The sequence below is a fragment of the Nematolebias whitei genome, chromosome 17, assembly GCF_014905685.2.
Source record: "Nematolebias whitei isolate Nwh7 chromosome 17, NemWhi1, whole genome shotgun sequence".
In the NCBI taxonomy this organism is placed as follows: Eukaryota; Metazoa; Chordata; class Actinopteri; order Cyprinodontiformes; family Rivulidae; genus Nematolebias; species Nematolebias whitei.
Window position 1 is genome coordinate 36,950,654 of NC_056514.1, and position 21,720 is coordinate 36,972,373.

At 40.6% G+C, this 21,720-nt stretch overlaps 1 protein-coding gene across 1 annotated transcript in view; it reads left to right on the top strand.

Moving 5' to 3' along the window:
- The first annotated feature begins 11,806 nt into the window (after positions 1 to 11,806).
- Positions 11,807 to 21,720, top strand: part of LOC119423552 (PDZ domain-containing protein 7-like) — a 17,147-nt gene continuing 7,233 nt past the window's right edge. The window contains exons 1-8 of the mRNA XM_037690950.1: positions 11,807 to 11,969; positions 12,818 to 12,955; positions 13,053 to 13,227; positions 13,317 to 13,493; positions 17,669 to 17,816; positions 20,391 to 20,451; positions 20,528 to 20,705; positions 21,177 to 21,403. Coding sequence (XP_037546878.1) covers positions 11,807 to 11,969; positions 12,818 to 12,955; positions 13,053 to 13,227; positions 13,317 to 13,493; positions 17,669 to 17,816; positions 20,391 to 20,451; positions 20,528 to 20,705; positions 21,177 to 21,403 — 1,267 coding nt within the window. The remainder of the gene's footprint in view (positions 11,970 to 12,817; positions 12,956 to 13,052; positions 13,228 to 13,316; positions 13,494 to 17,668; positions 17,817 to 20,390; positions 20,452 to 20,527; positions 20,706 to 21,176; positions 21,404 to 21,720) is intronic.

Genomic DNA, 21,720 nt, shown 5'->3' on the forward strand with positions numbered 1-21,720 from the left:
GGACGGAAACGTGTTTTATCTTTGACTCACCAACAACAGTGGGTCGTTTATTTAAAAACGATTTAAACACATCACACATTTACAATAATTGGCAGATTGATTACAATAACGCAGCTTAATTAATGAGCTTTACAATGAGAAAATCATACGGCCATGATTTCCTCACCTGCAGCTTTTGAAACCAACAGACATTTCTGAAAATATCTGGATTAATTACTGGCAGATAGAAGTTTTAAAGATGGGAAATGAAGGAGTTTAAATGGAGAGGAAAAGATGGATGAAGATGTAGGTCTGTAGACCAGAACGACACGCTCTTGAAGCGCAGCTTAATCCACGGTACACTGGTAGTTGAAGATCGACTCTTTTACCTTTCTGAAGATATTTCAGTTCCGGCGTAAAGTTCCACTTCAAGCCACCTTTCAGCGTCTCCGTAAGAACAGCTGTGTCCTCAGGAGTCGTGAGATCATCACAGAACAGACTTCTTCATTGTTCAGAGCGTTCGTCGAGTAGCCACAGCGAGACGTCGTGGCATCGACGGACTCTGGTCATTCCATTAGAAACTGCTCGAACTTCTGTTCTTCTGAACTTCTCGTTCGAGGTTCTCCCTGGAACTCTGGTTCTCTCTGGAACGTTGTTCAGCTTGGAACTCTTGTTCTGCTTGGAACTTTGTTCTGCTTGGAACTAGGAAGTGTTGACCCTTTTAAAGAGGTCACTTCCGGTTCCTCTGAGAACTTCCTGATTGGTTGAAAGAACCAACAGGGGTGTGGTCTTAGTGACGTAAGAGGGTCATTAAAAGTCAAGGAGAAAGAGTAGATTGTTTTAAGAACAGACAGAAAGATGTTTTGAAGAACAGAGACTTTTAGGAGCCGTTTTCCTTCTATCTGTCTGAAAAAGTTAAACATGACATTCCGTTCCGATAAACATGTTTTTGACCGAAACTTGACTTCTGACCCACATCACGACTTGCTCATTTCAGACAGAAGATCAAAAATGCATAATTACTCTTGTAACAGACATTAACTTGATTTCTACTTTGAATGAGGATTAAAAATCATTTATACTGTTTCACAGTTGATTTAAAATGAGTAGTTCACTTCAATATTTAAAATGGTTTGAACTAAACACACTTTTGATTATCAAGACATTTGTAAAATAGTAATGATAATAAAAAAGAGAGTGTTCTTTCAATTGATCAGTGCAGGACACTTAGAAAATCTCTGGATGAGCTTAATTTGTGTTTCTGGGCTCAAATCAATGAAATAACAGTTCCTTTTCCAGGAAGGCCCTCAGGGTCAGGACTTGACCTGAGGCTTAGTTCACTACAAAACTGTAGCTAAAAGCTGAAAATGAGCAGAATAAGTGTAAAACATTAAAATTAGTAAAACCATAGCTAAAAGCTAAAATTAGCAGAATAAGTGTAAAACATTAAAATTAGTAAAACCATAGCTAAAAGCTAAAATTAGCAGAATAAAGGTAAAAAGTTAAAATTAGTAAAACAGTAGCTAAAAAATGAGTCGAATAAGGATAAAAAGTTTAAATTAGTAAAACAACTAAAAACTAAAATTAGCAGAATGATATAAAGTTAAATTTTCCATTTTAATAGGTGAAGCTAAACTTGAGAAAATAATGATAAAAGCCTATAGATGAGCAAAAGGAGACAACAGCTGTAAGAACAGTAGCTAAACCTATAACCAGAACAACAGTAGCTAAAGAAAGCCAACAAGAAGTCAATATTAGATTTTAAAGACAATGTTTTAAGGAATTGGAGGGATCTCAATGCATTTTATTTGAATAAATTTTATTCTAATGTCACAAATCATAGCTGATTATTTCCAACATTTTGATACATGAGTGGTTAAAACAGCACAAAGTAAGCAGACGTAGTCTGACTGCCAAAAACACAGAAGAGAAAAACAACAGCGTAAATGTTGACTCAGCGTTCACACGAATATAGTTTGGTTCGGTCCACCAACATCAACATGATAAATCAGCAAACCAGACTTAGTGAAGAAAAGAATCAATTCAGTAATGGACAGACACAAACTCAGGAACCTTTTTTTCCAACTTCTCTTTGTGCACAAACCGCCTCACTTGAACGTGAAATTCTACATCTCTGCGCACGTAAAGAGACGCGCTCGAAGGGATACAGTGGCTGCACAGCTGCTGCAGGCCATCAAGACGCAGCGTCGTGTTTCAGAAGCCCGATGACTCTGCTCATTCCTCCCTGGTTGGGTCCTCGCTCTGCACCTCACATCCCTTTGATAAACAGGACGGCGAGCCAACTTATCTTACCGAGCCGACTCTTCTGTGCTGCACGGGGCACAAGGTCTCTGCACGCCAAACCTCACAGAAGCTGCCCTGCCGTGTGACACTTGGAGCTCTAATCATTTCAGCTTAACTCATTAAATCTCATTAGTACCAAAGCACACATCAGGTCTGTCTTGTAAATGAGTCCTCGAGGCTCAATGGGATTAACCTGACTAAATAAAGGTTGAAAAAAAAAAAGACGTCTCAACTTGGATGGTTTTTATTCTGCAAAGAAAATGAACATTCGGTTACCCAACAACAGATTTTTGTGTGTCCAGAGGCTTTCTGTCTCCCTCTGTTGTCTCTTCCCGTCTCATAGCATTTCAAAACTCTCATTCTGGGAGCTGTGGGCCTCTTTACGCTCCACCATGAGCCAAAACTAAAATATACATTGTGTAGGTGTGTTTCTGTCAATGCCAAACATTTAAGTACACAGCTGCTGCTTTGTCTTGCACATCCATTAGGACAAGGAAATGTTTTTGCACCGAGTTAAGTTGGATTTCAACATGCATCATCGTTTCTCCACATCTACGCCCTAAAAAATGACACTAGAGTTTTTAACATAAAAAAAAAATTTGAATGTGATTTTTATTTTGGTTTCTTCTAGTAAATACGAAACCTACTTTGAGTTTAAGGGGGCCAACAAATGGTGCAAAGTCACGGTTCTCAAATATTTCAGTGTCGGACCCACAAAATACCAGAGGCAGTGACTTACAAATCCAAACAAAGGAGCTACAGCTGATTCAACTATAAGAAAAACGGGCCACAACTGGTTTGTAACATTTCTAATCCTCTGTCAGAATGATGAACAAAAAAGAAGAAGATGGTATTAGCAATCATTTTAAGGTTGAATATGAAATTCAGATCCACGTATCAAAGCTTCACATATCAAAGTGGGGTCCCGAATCCAACTTTGAATCAGAATCCGCTTTAGTGTCATTGCACCGAAGCACAACAAAATTACATTTCAGTATAACCCATCCGAGAGAGGTGCAGCCCTTTTTTCAGATAAGGAAAAAGAAACGCGAGGGGAAGTGTAGGTGTAAAAAAATGAAATCTTGCACTGCGTCCAATGGGACACAGTGTGAAAGTTGCAAAAAAAAATTACCTCAGCACATGAAACGGCAACATACTGATGACATGATACATTTATGCATGAGGAGGCCGACGAAGGCAGTGAGTTGTCCACGGACTGCCAGAAATTACCATAGTCCTGATAAAGATGGCACAGTGTCTATCAGCCGGCTCAACTCTGACACAGATCCACAGATGTCCTCGGGAGGGGAGCGATAGGGTTCGGGGGAGCAGAGCTTCTCGTTCACATAAGCAACCAGGAGAAGCTTGAGACAGCTGGCCAATTCAAGGCCGAGTGGGGAAGCCAAATTCCGATAACAGTTATTTTGAGTCAGGCAGCCTCTGCTTGAATTTCCACGTCTGCCTTCATAGTTCTGCTGGTACGTCTCACCGGTGCTTCCAAACAGCCAAATTTTGTGGTCACACCACCGGACCGAGCTTGTAGCTTCTCCAAGGTTGATTCTTTCCCGCCAATGAGTCCCAGGAGCCGCAAATGGCCTGCGATTCTCAGAAATCACATCCAGCTTACGGATCAGCTCATGCAGCGCATGAATCTGAGAGCGTAGCAATCGGTACATTCCTTCATACAAGGCAGGCATCCTCACAACTGCCAGAACCGCTGCCGCCGTCTAACACATTTGTCGATATGCCAGCTACCCGCCAACTCCAAAAAGCAGAAAACCTGTCAACATAAATCCAATTTTGTACACCTCTTCTATGTCCTCAACGGACAATACAGACAGACACACCATCTTCCACTGTCTCCAGGAATCCATAGTGTATCCAGCTGCGAGTTTCCCTTCAGGGCATGAGGGCTCTCCTTCGCCCTGTCTTCTTGTCAAGAAAATTTTATCAATTGCGTTGAGAGACCAGCTGACCAGATCCATAAATTACAGTTCGGAGGATATGTAGTGAGAGGCTCTGATAAGAATCACAAGACAAAGAGCAAAGCAGGAGGGAGGCAGGAGCAGGAGGGAAAAGCATCCGTCCTCATCGAGAGCAAGCAGGAAAGATATCACTGATTAAAATTATTTGAACTGGAGTAAAAGTAGCCATAAATAAATTAAAATACAAAAGTGCTGTTTTAATGCTTGAAAGCCTACAAATCTTTTTAGTTATAATGTCGAAAAAAATATCCCAATTGACCTTTTCACTGCGTTCAAAGCAGAAAAGTCATTTTAAAGTGAAAACTTTTTAAAAATACCAAGCGCCTTTTGAAGGGAAGGCCTAAACAGACTGCACTATATGGAGTGATCACAGTACAGGAAGCCTACGCTACAGTTTCACACTAATAAGGACTAGAAGAGCGTGGGTCTAGTTGTTGATTTTTACAGAAATTTTATCGTTTTATCAACAAAAAAGAATCTAACTGGAACATGGTGAATGTGTAGTTGCTTATTGCAACAAGGAACTGCAGGAAGGATCAGTGCCCCTCAGTTCAGCTGCCCCTCACCAACTGATGAAGGCCATCCAACCTGCAGGAGATGATGGCACGTTAAAAAAAACTCACCTTAGTTTTCACTTTTTTTACACCCTTTGCTCATTTCAGCTCGTTTAGTAATATTTTATTAAAAAGATAGTGTCAAATATGCATTATACATGTCTATTTGTACATATTATATTAAGATTTTTCCCCTTTAAGCATAAAAAATGTGCTTTGACTTTAACTGTCTGTGGACATTAGAGGAGAAACTAATTTGTAAAACTGTATTCACTAGAAATATCTGAAGGGGAGAAAAGGCCCTCAAGCAGAGATGCTGTCTTTGCATTTAAAACCATTTCTGTGCTGCTCTTTTTTATCTGGTGCCATTAATTCAGTTTATACTGGCGTCGAAATATTCCAGTCTCTGTGGGCAGAAGACAAAGTTAATATTGGATGGCCGTGATCTTCTGGCCTTCAAGGGAACTGCGTTCAAAGCAGGTCTGAGTCTGTTCCCGACATCCCTGCATGGGCTCAGGAACACGTCCACACATCACCGTCTGTGCACACGACCCTTACAAATGCTGCTTAAAGCTCTATCATGCAAAGAATAAGGTGATAAACTGATGGTTTTTTTTGGTTTTATTTTCATAACAAACCGAAGTCTACTCGTTGCATGAGTGTTGTCAGTGAGTCGAGATGAAGAAGAGGAGGGTACCAGGCACATTTCAGAAGTCGTTCCGGGCACTATTATATCCGTATATATCATCTTGCATGTCAGTGAAGACCATATGGCCTGTGACATTCTTATTGAAGATGCTGGTGGAGTCATGTAGACATCTCTTCCTTGCACCGCTCAGTCACAGAGTTCACATCCCAACATTCAAAAACCCCACTTAACCTTTGCTTTTATAAGAGCATGAGTTTATGCAACAACAAAAGAAGTTGCTCAACCCTCTCAGAGACAAATCTTCTTGTGTACAGATAAAATCCACAGAACCGCGCCACATGCAGCAATTTGCAAATCTACAAAACAAACAAGGGCTTTGATCCAGACATCTTTTGGTGTTTGCATCACTCCTGTTCCTTGTTTTCTCACGGGTTCAAACTCCTTGTTTGCTCTTTTGCAGCTTGTCTAACTGCACTTCACACCTGCAGGAGTCACATAAAAACAGACCTCTCCACCTCTGGACCGCCTCAGTCTTCCCTCAGGGTCGTTGCATCTTTCACTCTTTTTTTTTTACAACTTGTTGCACATTATCCTTGCATGCGTTATTGCGTACGCCTCTTACAGACCAAAAACATGCGTGTTAGGCTGCCTTCAGGTCCAGGCCTCCCTTGCAAAAGAGATCTGTGATCTCAATGGGATTTGCCTGGTTAAATAAAGGTTAATAAATAATAAATACTGCAAGCCGATGAGCTATGAAGATGACGTTGCAGGAATCTGCCACTTTTACTTTGAAAAGAACCATTTCCCACTCTCCCTCGTAGCCAATTAAAAATATATATTTTGAGTTTATGAGCCACGTTGTGACATTTTTCATAAAAATCACAATAAAGGTTTGTCATTTCAGTGCTGCTAATGGAAAATCATACCCCGTTTCTGAATGCTTTGAAATCCGTGCACATAGCCCGTACATCTCGAGCGCCTTAAAAATAATTATACTCACAAAGTGTGGAACTGCTCGAAAGGTTTGAATCAGTTTAGCCAGCGCTGTAGATGGCGAAACACTCGATTTTCTATCACAGCAGGAAAGCTTCATTATAAACGATAATTGTCGTTGGTCAAAGATATCAGGAGCCGCTTCACTCAGAGCTAACTTGTAGTTTTGCTCTTCTGCAACATTAGTGTGTATATTTGATTTATAAAACCAGACTTTAATAGAAAAACTGCTCAGTTTTGAATATAACAAAAGTTTTGCAGTTCTTTAATGTCCTCCTGCACAGATTTCTCCAGTCTGTCTGATCCCTTTGGCTTTTGCACCCGCTGGACAGAAATCTGAGATTTGGAAGCGATATGGAGAATATTCCATCCACCTCGTTCAGGACCAAGGGGAGCTTATATCATATCCAGAACACCATCAGAGCACCAGCTCCAAACAAGATAAAATGTGCAAATAGAATGAGATTAGGTCAATATTAAATTCCTGTGAGGGTTTCTTTGAAAGGAGCTGTGCTTATCTTTAACCTCACTTCACCTTTCAAATCCTCTGCAAAGACTCCTGGCCAAGAAGTCACATGGACTCGGTGAAAGAAACTCAAAACCGACACCTTGTGCGTCCAAGAACATGTGACGCAAGGCACGCAAACACACTCAGGCAGAGGCAGACAACAGGATTGTCCGTGTTTACCCATAATGCACGGCATAAATGTCCAGAAGTGGCAATTAAAGATTGTGCTGGAGTTACATGAATATTCAAATAAACCCACGTTAAAGTAAAAGACCAACCCAGTGGCTTGACTGGTTACTGCAGGGTCTTCAGGAGCTCATCCATAAGAGTTTCAGATTCTCTGTTGACAGGAGCTAAAATGAACACGTCTCCTCGTCCTCCTCCGTGTCCAAAGATCTGGTTTGTCTGCATTGAGCCCGGTCTCACATCACTGATATGGGTAACGCAGATTAGCAGCAGAGGAACGGTTAGTTATGAGCATCCATCGCATCACAGCATCGTGCCAATATGCCATGAACACACGGGCTAAAAATAAAACTTTGCCTCAGTGAGAGAAGGCATGGGGGGTAGAAGGCTGCAAAGTGTCCACACTAGAGATTTCAGCCATGTGGAGCTAATTATTCACCTGGTAGGTGAGGAAATGAGGCCAATGACATTTATTTACCAATTTCCCCACAGATTTGTCTAGTAAAACACAGAAATCTCTGTTAAAACACAAATATATTTGGTTCCACAGGTTTAAAACCTTCAAAGCATCAAATTTAACCTGAAAGATTATTTACAGATGAAAATTTGGGATTAAAAACAAGAGAAAACGCAATGCTGAAGAAGCCAAAACATAGTTTTCCAAGATAAAAGAAGCAGAACACTAGCTAAAAGACAAAAGTAGCAAAATACTAGCTAAAAGACAAAAGTAGTACATGCTAAAAGTAGCTAAAGGCTAACTAAAAGTAGCAGAATAGTAGCTAAAAGCTAAACGTAGCAGAAGGTATCAAAAAAGAAGCAAAACTCTGAAGTGGATTTTACAGAGAATAATAGTTTCAGGAATTGAAGAGTCTTTTCATCAAGAAATATTTGTTTAAAAAAAAAGTTAATTATAAATAAAGAACGAATGAGTTTTAAAAGTTACAGAAGAGTACAGTCATAGCACCCGACTCCTGGACGAGCTGCATGTTTTGATTTATGAACGGCTAAAATAGCACAAAGTCTGCAGAAGTATTTAGAATGAAAAAATAAAATAAAATCAGGAAAACAACAGTGAATCAGCTTCCTGAAACAACTCATTCAGAAAACCAAAAATAACTTTTGTATTCACGATAAAGGTTCACATTTTAATCAGCCATCTGTTGCTTCATTGCTTGAAAGAAAATTGTCACTTCACAATAAACTTTAGATTAAAACAGCTCAGCCACCCTTAAAGAAATCTCGCCTCATTAGTTGTTTCACACAGAGAAAAGGAATGGAACTCACCACCGCTGCACCAAAACGTGAATATTTATGAAAGTCATTGAGATCAACAGAAACTCTTCAATCTGCAGCCTGAAGTTCACACAGGAGTCACCATACAGCAATAATCCACTTAATCCTTAAAATCTGGAGGGAAAAAATGAAGTATTTCCTTCAAGTCCTACTCTGTGGAGGTCGTTCTCCTCTTATGGCAGCCGGCTGGTGGTGGTAGTGCAGGGTGGGGTGGAGGACAGCTGTCTCTGACGCACGGTGGTGTCCTGCAGTGAAACTGGAGGACTTGGTCCAGGTGAGATCAGATCAGAGCAGTTCCCACACAGCTGGTCCCTCCTCAGGCTAAACAACATCTTAATTCTCACAAAGTGACAAAGAGGAGAGGAGGTGCTGTACATAGAAATGTACATTATCTAAGGTGAAGTACGTATTTGTTGTTTCTGATCATGGTTTTTACGTATATATGTATATATTGACATTCCACATGCTGTGCACTGTCATTTGTCTGTATAACACTTATTAATACGTATGTTTGATTAAGTTCAACCACAGGGACAGATGAAAATGGAAGAATGCAGAGCGTTTAATCACAAACCGTGAATTTAACTTTAGAAAATGTCCATCAAATGGAGGTCAGCAGATGAAACATGATCAAACTGTGTATGAAATTCAGAATTGAAGCAGGAAATGTGAGGAACATCAATTAAATCAATTAACGACAGGCGTGCAGTTTCAGCTTGTTGACAACAGGGGGCGGCATAACAACATATTTACTACCAGGAAGTTTCATTTATTTATTTATTTATTATTATACATTGCTGCAAATATCTCCAGCTTTTTAATATTTAACACTCTAAGTTATGATGTTGCCTCCAGGCAACACAGCCTATTTTAGCTTCTAAAGTAAACGAGAAAATTTAATTGGTCGACGCTAATACAAGGGAGGGGAACTCAAATACTAACCAATGGAAGTGCAAAAAAAGTAGCTACATGATCCATAGAGTTTCATTTTCCTACTTTTACTTACTTACGTGTGAACATCTCACATAGCTCCACATTTCCTTCACAAAATAGTGCATTTTTCACTTATTTTCACCCCGTCACATATGAACCACCTTTAGTGGTTTGTAAATAAGTGTTATCAAATACTTTACATGACATGTAGTCAACTGTAGAAAAGTGGTTTGTTTTTTTTCTTTGTCTGAGGCTAAGTAATATAAAACCTAGAATGCAGAGTTTCCATACATACATATTTATTTATTTTTTAATGTGGACATTCTTGTGTTTAAATACATCCATACATGAAAATGGAAGTCAGCGCCTCACTTATTTTTTAAGTTATTGCACTCACAACATGCACAGACGGATAGACAGACAAAGGGTATTTACAATTACCCATTTTCACTCCGCAACAGGTGACAAAACACTCTGATAGTGACTGCTAATAAATTAAATACTTAAACTCTAAAAACAAGTTCTCATTCAGAAAGAAAACTACCGTCCTGTAACATTTAGAAACCTGCATCTGGTTTCTCTCTGATTCTTCTGAGCCTGGAATGTCCAGGTGACTTGCAGCACAACAAGATTTATGCAACTCGCCAAATTATTATTTTTTTAAAAGTCTGACCTGCAGAGGAATGTTATCTCTTTTCATGACTCGAGCAATAATAAATAATGACAACAGACATAATGATAATTATGATAATAATAATCATTATTATTATTTATAACATGACAATAAACAGAGTTTCAGGAGGTTTTAACAAAATCATGTTCATTTTATCAGTTGAGCTTCTAGTAGGAGCACAATAAATGCCATAAATATTTTCAGTAGTTTTTTTATTTTCTAATTCATTAACCTTTATTTATACAGGTTAGATTTAAAACAATTAAGTTATATAAAAAAAAGTCGGTTTGAATTGTTGCAATACTGAAATTTTCACTTAAATACGGTTTAGCTTTTGTTTTTGCAGGTTTTAGCAAGTCTCTCAAATGAGGCCTACGTTGCCAGTTGATTGACGTGTCAACCATCCAATCAAATGCTTCCATTCAGCCCCAGTCCAGCCAATCGCTGTGGTGACACTGCGGGCAGTGTAGCGTAGGCGGGACCGAGTTTCAGGTGCACAGGTGCAGAAGCTTCCACTGATATGAAGATGGTTCCGCTTGTTTTAATGTTTTTAATCAACGAGGGGTGATTGTTGTAGACTCTAATTGGTTTTCTGAAGTTGGTCTAAAGTTGAAAATACGAGTAAAAAGTGCGTCTGTTGTTAGCTAGCTACTCTAGCTGTGAACAATGTGGTAAGTGCTTGTCTATTGTATGTAGCAACATTTTGTTTTGAAGACCTCGTATGTTGTACATTTCAAATATTTTTTTTTTGGGACAGACTGAGACGTTTAATATATTTTTTCATGGTTTTAAAACTCTAAAACAAAGATATTTTCTGACGATTAAAAGTTATATTTTGTGCGCATGCGCATTTTTGACTGCGCTGTCCAGGGTTCTGTGTTGTTTGCGTTGACTTGAGGGGAAACGCCAAAGTCACTATATTTATTATAAATAGGATAGATTTATTGCGGGTTAGATTTAGTGACAGCCAGTTTGTTTTATATTTTTAACCAACTGTTTTAGCCGATACTTTGGACACTTCTTAGTGTGTTATCAAATACGAGCTAAAAATTGCGCCCGTCGTTAGCTAGCTGTGTGAGCTAAATATGTGGTAAGTAGTTGTTTTGAACTCAAGCAACATTTTGTACCCAAGACTACGTTTATTCTGCACGTCTAAGATATATTGGATGCATAAATTGGCTATTACGTTGTTTCCTGATGTTCAGTAGCTAAACTAATCCTCTGTTGATTAAAAAAAAAAGGAAAAAAGTTTGTTTTGCGCATGCGCAGTTTAGACATCATTCTTCAGGGTTCTAGGGTTCTGTAGGGACTTGTGGAAACCCTAAAGTGACATGGTTCCATGTTACCATGGAGACACCATCTCAAGCAGGCCTTACATAAACTGATTAAATCCAGTTTTTAACCTCACCTGCTGCTATTAAAAACCTCAGTGAGTTAGACTTTTGTAACGCATGTGCTTTTATGTTCATTTGTAAACGAGCAACTGTTGATTTTTGAGATGCAGACAGGTGAGAGAGATGCAACATGGGCAGGGGTGGGCCAAAGTGTGACTCCAGGAAGCCACAAAGTCTGATATCATGCCTTACAGCAACCTGCATCAGTGAGTTGGCTTCTCCCAGCTGGCATTTCATTAAAAACACCATTTAATCACTCCACGTAATCATCTGACGATCCCCTTCCTTGTAGATTCCTCCACCTGGAGCTGAGTGCTCGGTCGAGTGTGTGTGAAAGGAGATCCCGTCAGCCTCCATGGCTTTCTCATCAGATCCATTCCACAGGGAGAAGCCTCCTGGAACCCATGGGACTCACACAGCTACACGGAACCTCTTACGAAAGAAAGAGCAGCGCCGGCATGGAATCCGATCCTCCTCGCCCATGGGTCGGGTCATCCTCATCAACTCTCCTGTGGATGGTAAGGAGCAGCCTTTGCAGAGCAAAATAGTCTGGTTCTGACCAGCTACTGCTTCATTCTGGTTTATTAGTGCTCTTAATGAATAAAACCAGACTTTAAATTCACAACATGAAGCTAAGATACTGTAACAAGCCTCATATTTTGTGTAACACGAACTTTTTAAAATTTAAATGTAAAAATGTAAAATTTATGATGGAAAAAGTGTGAAAACCACTCCGTTAATTGATAATCCCAACATATTTTGGGCAAACAGTCACTACTTAAAGCTCTAATGATAGTAAACTGTTTATTAACAGTTGGTAACTTATAGGAGGAAGTTATAAATTACTTGCACCGTTACATCTTCAAATCAAACAACAAAGTACTTACATGGGATCAGAAAGCAACTCAAGTGTATAAATCAGCAGAAACAAAAATCCTAATCTAAAAATGCAACTTTTACTACGTCTGTTACTGTTTTAAATAACTAAATTACTGCTGAGTCAAGATTTAAAGTAAAAGCAATCCTATCATTTAATATGTTAAAATATTTAAGGAATATTTTTTTGAAAAACATTTAGTAATAATCGTGAAGCTCCACTCTACTGCAAAATATGGTCATTTGAGATATATATGAACTATTATATGAATAATAGATGAACTATTAAATGCTGAACTTCATTTAGGATCATAAATAACTTTATGATTCACGTTTTATTTACAGTTTGTGTAAACTCGGAACTGTGAGCATGCCGATATTCATTGCAGTAAATCTGCATTTTAAACTCGTAGGATTTCATAGATTTTATTAGATAAATAACTTTTCGTGTAACTAATAACTAATCTTTTCATGTCCATTGTTTTCTTAGGTGGAGATGACAGTGAGGACCTCCACACAATCACTGTGGATAAGAGTTTGGACGGGAAGCTCGGGTTCAGCGTGCGTGGAGGCTCGGAGCACGGCCTCGGCATCTTCGTCAGTAAGGTGGAGGACGACAGCACAGCAGGTCAGCGGCGCTTTGTGGAAAGCGCTAAAACACGATCTTTGTTTGCTGCCTGACGATGAGATCTTCCGCACGCTTCCGTTTGTGTGTTGGCTTGCAGAGGAGGCGGGCCTGCTGGTGGGGGATAAACTGGTGGAGGTGAATGGCATCAGCCTGGAGAGCATCACCATGAGCAGTGCTGTGAAGGTCCTGACGGGCAACCACAGGCTGAGGATGGTGGTGAGGCGGGTCGGGAAAGTCCCAGGCATCCGCTTTTCCAAAGAGAAAACAACATGGTGACCCGTCCTGTTTCAGATTAAACAATCTCAAAAATAAATGAGCTGTTTTCCTGATTGTATCTTTCCTCTTGGTGTTACTTATTCAGGGTGGACCTGATCCACAGGCGAATGGTGGTGGAGGAGAGCGGACGGACACCTTCGGAGGTTAGCTCAGGCAGCGCCCTCCAAAGGATCGTCCACCTTTACACCACCTCCGACGACTACTGTCTGGGCTTCAATATACGGGGGGGAAAGGAGTTCGGCCTGGGCATCTATGTCTCCAAGTAGGTACAGAATCCACTGAAACAGGCTTGTAGAAGTAGTGAAGGTGCACCAAAAATCATGAAGTGTGCTTTAACGAATCCAACACTAATCAAAGGAAAACAGATTTTGTCAATACTGATCACAGGTTGACTTTCCTTCCAAGGAACCAGACTCTTGTACGATCCTTTAAAGTGATCCTTATCAACATCAAAGTCCATGCTCAATAATCCAGGTATACAATCCAACATTTTTCAGTCAGGTCATCTGGACAGTTTTTTTTTTTTGTGCTGAAACGTTTCACCTTCCATCCGGAAGACTTCATCAGTCAAGGAAACACACAACACAAAACTGATTCTTACTTCAAAGTGGAACAAACCAGTTATGTTGGTGCTAAGATGGTCTCTTTGGCATGCCCCCTCTTCCGTTGCTGGCCCTCTTCCTCGTCGACAGTCATGTCAAACTGGTTCAAAACAACAAAGTCCATGCTCAATAATCCAGGTATACAATCCAACATTTTTTCAGTCAGGTCATCTGGACAGTTTTTCTTTTTTTGTGCTGAAACGTTTCACCTTCCATCCGGAAGGCTTCATCAGTCAAGGAAACACATGGAGCGCCGGCAACGGAGGAGGGGGCGTGCCAAAGAGACCATCTTAGCACCAACATAACTGGTTTGTTCCCCTTTGGAGTAAGCTGTTGGGGGAAGAATCAGTGTTGTGTTGTGTGTTTCTTTGACTGATGAAGCCTTCTGGATGGAAGGTGAAACTTTTCAGAGTCAGAGTTTCTTTATTGTCATTCGCACCTCATGTGGTACATGTGGTGGAGCAAAATTATGTACACAGGGTCCCAGTTACATCCAACAATAAAATGTCTAAGAAAAACAGTAATAACATCTAAGAAAAACATCAACTAAATATACACTAAGCACTCATAACATAAAAACATTGAACATCACCACAAACATGAACATGAGTCTGTGAGCAGATGTGCACGCATGAACACATCAACATTGAAACAGATCAGCAGCAACATGAAACAGATCAGCAGCAACATGATATGGTTTTTCACAGTGATTATTCTAGTTAGAGATTCATGAGTCTAACAGCCTCAGGGTAGAAGCTGTTCCTCAGTCTAGTGGTTCTACACTTAATGCTCCTTAACCTCCTTCCTGAGGGGAGTGGGGCAAAAAGTGTGTGTGCTGGGTGGGTGGGGTCCTTCATGATGCAGGTGGCCCTCTTCCTGCATCTGGAGGTGTAGATGTCTGTGATGGTGGGGAGGCTGATTCCAACAGATTTCTGTGCAGCCTTCACCACTCTCTGCAAAGCTTTTCTTTCTGCAGCTGTGCAGCCTCCATGCCACACATTGATGCTCGAGCACAGGATGCTCTCCACTGCACACCTGTAGAAGGAGGTGAGGACTGAGCTTCCCAGACCAGCTCGCCTCAGCCGTCTGAGGAAGTAGAGTCTCTGATGAGCTTTCTTGATCAGGCTGGTGGTGTTGTTGCTCCAGCTGAGGTTGTCATTCATGTGTACACCCAAGTACTTGTAGCTGGAGACCACTTCCACCGCAGATCCTCTTATGTTCAGGGGGGTGTAGGTGTTTTTGTTCCTTCTGAAGTCCACAATCATCTCCTTTGTCTTCTTCACATTGATGTGAAGGTTATTCCGTCTGCACCAGCTCTCCAGGTGTTCCACCTCTTGCCTGTAGCTGGACTCATCATTGTTTGTGATGCATCCCACCACCGCTGTATCATCTGCAAACTTTACAATGTGACAGCCTGGATGGGTAGCTGCACAATCATATGTGAGCAGAGTAAACAGAAGGGGGCTCAACACACATCCCTGAGGAGAGCCAGTGCTGAGGGTTATGGTGGAGGAGGAGAGGTTGTGGATCCTCACTAACTGTGGTCTGTTTGTTAAAAAGTCTAGTACCCAGTTGCAGATGGAGGGGCTTAGTCCTAGTGTGAATAGTTTGTCCATCAGGGTTTGGGGGATCATGGTGTTGAAGGCGGATGTGAAGTCCACAAAGAGCATACGGACGTAAGAGTTTTTCTGCTCCAGGTGATTGAGTGCAGTGTGGACCACAGAGGAGATTGCATCCTCTGTTGATCGGTTCTCACGGTATGCGTACTGATGAGGGTCCTCGTTGATGTTGATGGTTGTTTTGATGTGAGTCATGACCAGTTTTTCAAAGCATTTAGCGACTATCGGGGTGAGGGCCACTGGCCGATAGTCATTCAGACCAGTCACTGTAGAGCTTTTTGGGACTGGGATGATGGTGGCAGTCTTCAGGCAGGTGGGAACTGTCTCCAGGGTAAGTGAGGTGTTAAAGATGTCTGCCAGCACCTCACCTTTTCAGCACAAAAAAAGAAACTGTCCAGACGACCTCATTGAAAATTGTTGGGTCCTTATCAACAGTTCTGCAGCTTTCTGAATGCCTTTTGATTAAAAAAACTCTACAGCAGATGAACTGATTATGAAAACGTAAAGATCACTTTAAGAGGTTACAAGTAAGTTCAGCTCATTGGGAGTATTCCTTGAAGGAATGCTTATTCCCCGACACCTTTCATACCTGAGTTTTGGACTAAACTCATCTTATTATGATAAATGACAGAAATAGAGCATTTTGGTCAAACTTAAAAATAACTGTGTCCAATCTCATGCAGTGATACTAAGTCTCTCATGGTCTGTTAGCACTTCAAGTATACGTTAGAGTCTCAGCTACTAACTCTCCAAATTTTAATTCAGTATCTGAAAAATTGGTAGAATTGTGTGTAGAATATATCACAATACTGTACAGACAGGAGCAAAAACATCTTTGTTCCACCTTTGCCTTTTGGCAGCAGATACCATATTTTCCGCAGTACACGTCACACCGCTGTATAAGTCGAATCAGTCCAAATATGTCTAATAAAGTGGGGAAAAAACATAAATGTGTCGCTTCGCCATATATGCCACATCTATTATGCATCACGGCTGACGCGTCGCGTTAATTACGCGTCCGGTTGATAACCCAGAAATGTGGGACGGTGTGCCAAAAATCGATTGGCTGCCAAATGGCAGCCGCAGGAGCGTGCACAGGCAGACTTAATTTAACAAGATTAACACATAAAAACAATTGTTTGTTTGCTCAAAATTATAGTAAAATTGTGTCTCAGTTTAATTTTTACTTAATACAAGGACTTTATTGGTCAAATCAGCTGCATTTCAAAAGTATTTGCTGCCTCGGTGCTCTGGGAGCGCGCAGACGGGGAGAAAATCAGGAAGGAGGAACACTGTGCATTTCTTCAAAATTTAATAAGATAACCACCTAAAAACAATTATTTGTTTGCTCGACTTTATAGTAAAAGTGTGTCTTAGTTGAACTTCTACTTAATAAATGCACTTTAATGGTCAAATCAGCTGCATTTCACCGGGGCGACGCAGCGAAATGCAGCTGATTTGACGGTTGATCCAGGCGAGCTGGACGAAGGTGGCAGCTTATGGCAAGCCGATTGTGTCATCAATAGCCACTTTTACCTATTACATGACACAATGGCATGCCATACAGCTCGACGGCCGTCTAGCGGCTGAAAATGGTGGTGTTCAATATTTTCAGTCTGAATGAACGTCTCATATCTCAAACTAAAATTGGTTTATAAATGTGGGAAAAAATCCATAAATACGTCACTTCAGCGTAAAAGTCACAGAGCATTTAGATTATGCAAAAAACTGCAACTTATAGGCTGAAAAATATGGTAATCATGAAGGCTGGCTCAAGACTTTTGCACTGTACTGTTTTTCTACTTTTAATCTCTTAAAAAGCATCTTAAACCACAGTGACTTTTATAAACCTCCTAATTAAGAACAAATGTCTTGTGGTTTTGAGAAGTTGGAATAAGAGGAAAAGCTTAAACCTGTACCAGACATTTCTGCTTTTTTGCTGTTTTGCTTCATTGAACTGTACATATTCAGATTTCCAATAATAACCGCCTACATCTTTATTACATTGGCTTTAGGTGGATTAACATATTAGGACAATTTTATTACATCTTCTACCCAGTAGTTGGGCTAATATTTTCAGGTTGCAGTGCTTATTGTGCTTAAAATGAAAAAAGATTAACAAATGCTCATTGCACTGTTTGGTTATTATCAGCTTTAATTAAACGTTGGACTATTTATTTCTTCAGCTTTTAGTGACTTGTGTGTCTTTGTCTCAGACTGGATCCAGGCGGTCTGGCCGAGCAGAACGGAATAAAGATGGGAGACCAGATCCTGGCTGCCAACGGAGTGAGCTTTGAGGACATCAGCCACAGCAGTGCTGTGGAGGTGCTGAAGAGCCACACTCACATCATGCTGACCATCAAGGTGAGGCTGCAGAGTTTTGTTCTTCATCATCTGCTGCAGAATGCAACAAGTGTCAAAGAAAATGAAGGGCTAGTACGCTGATGTCATGGACGCTGTACTTACCAGGTAAAAGCTTAATTTTGATCAAGTTGGGACGTTGTGCAAAATGTAGACAAACGGTGCACATAAATGTTTAAAGTAATTGTTGTACTTTTAGAAAATAATTAGGTATAATTAAGTGTAATGGTATCAACACATCTCTAAAAGTTGTGGCAGGTCCATGTCTCCCACTGTAAAGCGTCTCCTCGTTAAATAACAGTCTCTAAAGCCCCTTTTGCACTGCCCCTACTCAGCCTGGCTCGGCTCAGCCTGGATTTGCACCTGCACTTTAGGACCGATTCTGAGACCGAGCGTTCTGCGATGAGTTACTCAAAGCAGTCTGCTCCTCAGATAAATAATATTAAATTATTATTTTTATATATAAGTGTTTCTGTTAACTTATTTTATATATGAATATTTCTGTTCAGTGCCCTGAGACGACTTCTGTTGTGACTTGGCGCTGTACAAATAAACTGAACTGAATTAAATCTGATGAACCAGATTCTACAAAAACATTTATATTTAAATCTAAAAAAGTTAAGTCTGGTCCTCGGGACATTCAAAAAACAAAAACAAACAAACAAAAACAATAATGTAGAAACGTTTCTTCTTTCATCCGAAAGACTTCTTCAGTCTGAGGAGCTTATTCAGCTCATAGCTATTTATATAAGACTGAGCTGAATTAATTATTAATTGTTGTTATTAATTAATTATTATTATTAATTGAGTCTCCGTATAAATGCACCTGCTCTGTGATAGTCTCAGGGTTCTGTTCAAAGCACAGAGAGCATCATGAAGCCCAAGGAACACACCAGACTGGTCTGGGATGCTGTCGTGGAGAAGTTTAAAGCCGGATTTGGATACAAAAATATTTCCCAAGCTTTAAACATCCCAATTCATTTTTCCATGGAGGAACATTATTCTGAAATTGTTCCTCTGTTTTTCCCAGACTGGTGAACCTCTGCCCGTCTTTATTTCTGAGAGATTCAACCTCTTAAAATGCTCATTTTAGACCCGTTCCTCTTACTGACCTGTTGACAAATAACAAAAAGTTGCACAATGCGCCTCCAGCTGTTTTCACCCATACACATTTACCCTTACAGACTTTTGTTGGACCTGTTGAATTTTTTGGAGATGTGTTGCTGCAATAAAAACAAAGCCCCCCCCCCCCAAAAAAAGGTACAATGCCTTAGTTTAACTATTTGATATGTTTACTCTGTTCTGTTGTGAATTGTTAGAATTAGAAAACTTGTTAAAGCGGAGTGCAGCTGTAAGGATGAGCTGAAGTGGCATTACTTCAGCTCTTTAGTCACCTCTGTGGTTAAACAACACGCCGTTGTGGAATGTTTTGGACCCTTCGGCTGCTTTTTATCCTTAATTCTGCCACACGTGGCGACCCCACCGACGTGTCTGCGCTGTGGTCGTTTTCCGTGGCCGCTCTGACAGCTGGCGTGCAGCCGTAATATTCCTCGCTCACTCGTTGGCAGCTTGGGTTTCGTGCTGTGAAAAATATCCCTGCGCTGTGCATAATTCACCAGGCAGCAGGATCAGGTGCTGATAAAAGCATGGAGAATGTGTTTTTGTTTTTGGCTCATGAGCTTTGTAAACAAAAACACTCCCAAGTTAGAAAGCAGCTGTTAAAGGATTACTTTGTTTGAAAAAATAACTTTCTTTTTTGCAGGTGTTTGTGGTTCTAGGGTTTCTCTTTATTAGGCCTGTTACGATAACCAATAAATCAATTAATCGCATGATAAATGAAAATTATCGACCTCGTTTTCATTTATCAGCTGTATCGTTTCTTCATGTCTCTCTTTCTACTGAAGACACTGGATGACAAAAGGCTCAACTCCGATGCTCTTCACTGACCCCTCCCCTTTCTCTCTTCTTTTTAAAATCCATTTTAACCGTCCAAATAGTGTTTTTGGATCGTTAAAAGCAGCTAAGCTAAGCTAACAGGCCAACCTCGGGGGGGGGGGGGACTCCCGTCATGTCGAAGCTCCAAAATTCACGGTTGAAACCCGTGCCTTCGTCTAAAAAGTTGTTGTTCTCTGCAAAAAGTAGCTGAGAACTTAACTAATTTTTTAAAATTAAAAGCTTTGTGTGAAAAATGCTATGCTAAAGAGCTCAAACCATGCGTCCGCCATTTTGAGAACCAAAAAACGGGAGCGAGAGACAGCCCATGTCACGTCAAGGGGCCTCCCTCCCATTTTTCTAGAGACAATCCATCCTTCGATTCAAACAGTCTTATGCTGCCATCTGGTGGTCAAAAAAGGCACGACACACAAAATTAACCAACATTTCTTCTTAAATTTGACAATTACTAATTCCTGTCAAATTTCAAACGATGTTATCGTTAATCCCAATATTTTCTGAGACAATTAATCGCCCAGGAAAATTTGTTATCGTGACAGGCCTAGTCTTTATCAAATATATGAAATCCCATAAGTTTCAGGGTCTTCTTTGTATTTCATTTGGATGTTTGTCGTATCTCCACAGGAAGCAGGCCGGTACCCTGCCTATAAGGAAATGGTGGCAGAATACAGGTGGCTCAATAAATGTAAGTAGTTTTGTTTTTGTGGAGTCTCTGGGTGCTCGGTATGTTCAATAAATAATCTTTTTTCTGTCGTGAGTAGTGGCCAACGGCACTCAGCAGTCGTCCTCCCAGGCCTCAGACTCCAACTCTTCGACTTCCTCTCTGTCCTCTGGGACTCCAGTCAGCTCTCTGAGCGGCCTGTCTCAGGTCATGTTCCCACCCAGCCTGCCGTTCGGTTCAGACATGGTGGACGTCTGCATCTCCACCGAGGACCTGAGGTCAGAGTCGCCTCGTTCGTTTATTTATTTTCAGCAGAACTGAAAAAAGTTGGCTTTGGATTACAGAGACATAAATTAGATTTAATCCAGATCTTCGCATTGATCTGAGGTGTTTGATGCAAGAAAGTTCATCCCTTCCCTATGATGTGCACATGCCTACGCTCAGATTTTGAATTTAGGAAATATATTTTGTGTAAAAAAAAAATATATATATATATATTTTGTACTTTGCATTCAAAGGAGTCGAGCTTTCTTTTATTCTTGCATGTAGCATGTAGATTTTTAACAATCCGTTCAAATACACCAAAATGCAGGAAATCACGTCTATTTTATTAATAATTTTCTGGGGGAGTTAAATTTGATTGGACTATATTTTACTTGTTTTGTAATCTGTCCTCTTTTTGTTTGTATACCAACATGACTTGTTTGTGAGTTGTTCTAAAAATAAACATATGTTTTGTAAATATTCAGGTGTGAGTCGGAGCTAACCGAGACCGCCATCCAGACAGACGTGTCTTCACAGAGGATCTCTGCAGACACCACTCGCAGCCTCGGACCCACCACCCTGCTCAAAGACACCGCCATCCGGGGGGAGGAGGGCGGCCGGTGGAAAGAGTCGCCCAAGACGGCCGTGCTGATGGCGCTCAGCAGGCCGAGCCGGCCCATCAGCAGGTCGCAGAGCCAGGTCACCGTAGCAGGTCGGCCTGAACGAACGACCCGACAGATGGTTCAAACACAGACTGAATGCTGAGCACACAGTGGCTAAAACGAAGTAAAGAAGCTAAAACAGTGTTGAAGCTAAAAGTAGCAGAACACTAGCGAAAAGCTAACAGAAGCTGAACACGAAAAGCTAACAAAGCCGAGCACAAGCTAAATGAAAGAAGAACACTGATTTCAAGTTAAAAAAGGCTGAACACTAAAAACAAAAATGAACACTAGCTAAAAGAAGCAGAACACTGGCTAAAAGTAACAAAATGCTAGCTTAAAGCTAAAAGTAGCAGAACACTAGCCAAAA